The sequence below is a fragment of the Myotis brandtii genome, unplaced genomic scaffold (assembly GCF_000412655.1).
Source record: "Myotis brandtii unplaced genomic scaffold, ASM41265v1 scaffold573, whole genome shotgun sequence".
In the NCBI taxonomy this organism is placed as follows: domain Eukaryota; kingdom Metazoa; phylum Chordata; class Mammalia; order Chiroptera; family Vespertilionidae; genus Myotis; species Myotis brandtii.
The window spans coordinates 599,955-602,876 of NW_005370145.1; the positions used below are offsets into that span (position 1 = coordinate 599,955).

A 2,922-nucleotide genomic window follows, 5' to 3' on the forward strand; every position below is an offset into this window, starting at 1 on the left:
GTAAATCATTGCCCTGATAGGCCAAGGCAGGTTCAGATCCCAGGTCAGGACACATACAAGAAGCAACCAATAAATGCATAAATAAGTGGAACAACAAATCGCGTTTCATTCCCTCTCTCTCTCCTTTCCCTCTCTCTCAAGTAAAAATAAAATTGTTTTTAATCTGAAGAATTGATACCAAAGGGCTAATATAGTTAGGTAAGTTAGGATATAGATTCTATTACTTTATATTTACATTCCAATTTTTCTACAACAAACCTACATTACTTGTGTAATAAAATGTTATGAAATTAGGATAGGAGCCTATTCATTCCTCTCCATGAATCCTAAAGGTTTGTTTTGGTTTTGCTAAACTGAAAATAAAGTCTTTGGGACTTTTTTTTCACCTCTAATCCTCATCTGAGGACATGCACATGCTTAGAGAAAGGGAGAGAGAGAACATCGATTGGCTATCCTCCGAACACTCTCGGACCAGGGATCAAACCAAACCAGGGAATCGAATAGGCAACCTTCAGGTGCACAGGATGACGCTCCAACCGACTGACTACTCCGCCAGGCGCTTTGTGACTTTTGAAAAAGAAAGAGCACTAGCTAGCTAAGTTGATTTTTAAAATTTAGGACAGCTGAAACCGGTTTGGCTCAGTGGATAGAGCATCGGCCTGGGGACTGAGAGGTCCCAGGTTCGATTCCCGTCAAGGGCATGTACCTTGGTTGCGGGCACATCCCAGTGGGAGGTGTGCAGGAGGCAGCTGATCGATGTTTCTAACTCTCTATCCCTCTCACTTCCTCTCTGTAAAAAAATCAATAATAAAAAAAAAAAATTTAGGACAACTGGCCACCGGGTAGTTCAGTTGGTTAGAACACTATACCAAGATTGCAGGCTCGATTCCCCAGTCAGGGAATATGGATGTTTCTCTCTGTTCCTCTAAATAAATAAATAAATAAATATTCAGTTAGGGCAAGTGGGCCTTGCCAGTGCCCCTGAAATGCTACCACCAGGTGGCAGCCTGCTCCCTGGGCCTGCCTCAAGTCTTGGATCTCACGAAGCTCATGCAGACATTGGAGGCCTTTGTCTGGGTCCCCAATGTGACCAATAAGCCTGATATGCTGAGCTGGCCCCTTGCTCTTAATTTCTCTATTTCTTGTATTATATGAAATGCTGAAAGCTATCCTTTAAGAAGAGGAAGAAGAGGAAAAAGGTAAAGATACAAATTATGAATAACAAATACACATCTATCAACAAGTGAATCTGAAAATCAAGTGAATAATCTGATGAACAGAATGAACTGGTGATTATAATAGAATCAGGGGCATAGAAAGGGAGTGGACTGACTATTCTTGCGGGGGAAAGGGGTGAGGGGGATGCGGGAAGAGACTGGACAAAAATTGTACACCTATGGATGAGGACAGTGGGTGGGGAGTGAGGGAGGAGGGTGGGGTGGGAACTGGGTGGAGGGGAGTTATGGGGGAAAAAAGAGGAACAAATGTAATAATCTGAACAATAAAGATTTAACTAATAAAAAAAAGAAAGAAATCTGGCCCACTGATGGTGAAAGTCATCTTGGTCCCACTTTACCCCCAGGAGCAACATCCACTAACCAGAGGAAATTTATTCAAGTGGCTGAAGCATATCAAGTCAACAACTTCTCTACTCAACGCATCAAGACATAGTAATTATCATTTATTTTTCAGCCTCAGTAAGGAGGTGGAAAGACCTTTCCCTCAATTCTGGCTCTTTATGTGCTTCAGGAATATGCACCCCTAACTCTTCTTTCCTTCTGGAAGGCCTTTGGCCGTGGAGATACTCAGAGTGCTTGAACTGGTGGGGAAGGAGAAGCTCAAATAGAGCCAGATCCCCAAGGGATGAAGTCACTTTCCTGCCAACTTCCTCATCACCTCTCCTTCGAAGCGAAAGGAGTGCCAGCCCTCAGCTTCAGTCAGATCTTGGGCTCCCAGGGCCTTGTACAAGTCCATGGCCCTCTTGTTCCAGTCCAGGACTGACAGGCGGAACTGGGAACAGCCCTTGTCCAAGGCCACCTGTGGGAAGAGACATCACTAACTTTCCTGGGAAAGGCCTTCTCACCCTCCATTCCAGCTGCGTGCCTCCCATACACCGTTGCCTTTCCAGGACCCCTGGCGTGTAGCCTCCTCCTCCTCCTCACCTCAGCCACCTTTTTGATAATTTTGGAACCAATCCCCTGTCCTGATATGGGAGGAAGAAGACAAAAAGAAGGATGGTGTGAGTTGAAGGGGATCAGAAAAGGCCATAGGCTGGGATTAGGTGGTGGGCAGGTCTATAGGGTTGCTTTCCTCCCACCCCAGCCTGGGCCTCTGCCCTGTACCCTGGTATTCCGGCTTAACATAGATGTCTTCCAGATAAACGTTGCGCCCCTTCCATGTGCTGTAGATGAAGTAGTATAGCCCGTAGCCCACCACACAGGGCCCTGAAAAAGAGAGAGTGACGAGAGGTGAGGTCACCGGGTGCCATGGCAGACACCCCCGAGGCTGACTGGAGAGGAGGCCTCTCAGGGGGAGATGTGTCTTACCCTGTGACTCCCCGGGGCCCGGAAGGCTCTCTGCTACCAAACAGTGATAGAAAGGATTCTCTCCGAAGCCATCTGCCCTCAAGTCTGCACCGATCGATCGTAATTGCGACAAAGAGAGAAAAGGGGCCTGGGTGTGTGCCCAGCCTGGAGCTAATGCCTAGGGAACCCATCCCTCGCTTCCTCCCGGCCTCCGTCAGGACCCAGGTGCTGAGCCCCAACCTTCTTCACGGATCTTCACCTGATCCGAAAGTTTCTCGAACTCGGCTAGTTCCTACGGCGGGGGACAAAGCCGGGTTAGCGCAGGAGGCCCCGCTGCTCCGCGAGGACCCAGGGCGCGCTCCTCCCGTCCGCCTGCCCCCCTCCCGGCTTCCACCCA

At 48.3% G+C, this 2,922-nt stretch overlaps 1 protein-coding gene across 1 annotated transcript in view; it reads right to left on the reverse strand.

The window, feature by feature from the left end:
• Positions 1–1,660: 1,660 nt before the first annotated feature.
• Positions 1,661–2,922, reverse strand: part of SAT2 (spermidine/spermine N1-acetyltransferase family member 2) — a 1,998-nt gene continuing 736 nt past the window's right edge. The window contains exons 2-6 of the mRNA XM_005878758.2: positions 2,766–2,817; positions 2,547–2,630; positions 2,343–2,444; positions 2,163–2,203; positions 1,661–2,037 (exon numbers count right to left, since the gene is read on the reverse strand). Coding sequence (XP_005878820.1) covers positions 1,870–2,037; positions 2,163–2,203; positions 2,343–2,444; positions 2,547–2,630; positions 2,766–2,817 — 447 coding nt within the window. The 3' untranslated portion in view covers positions 1,661–1,869. The remainder of the gene's footprint in view (positions 2,038–2,162; positions 2,204–2,342; positions 2,445–2,546; positions 2,631–2,765; positions 2,818–2,922) is intronic.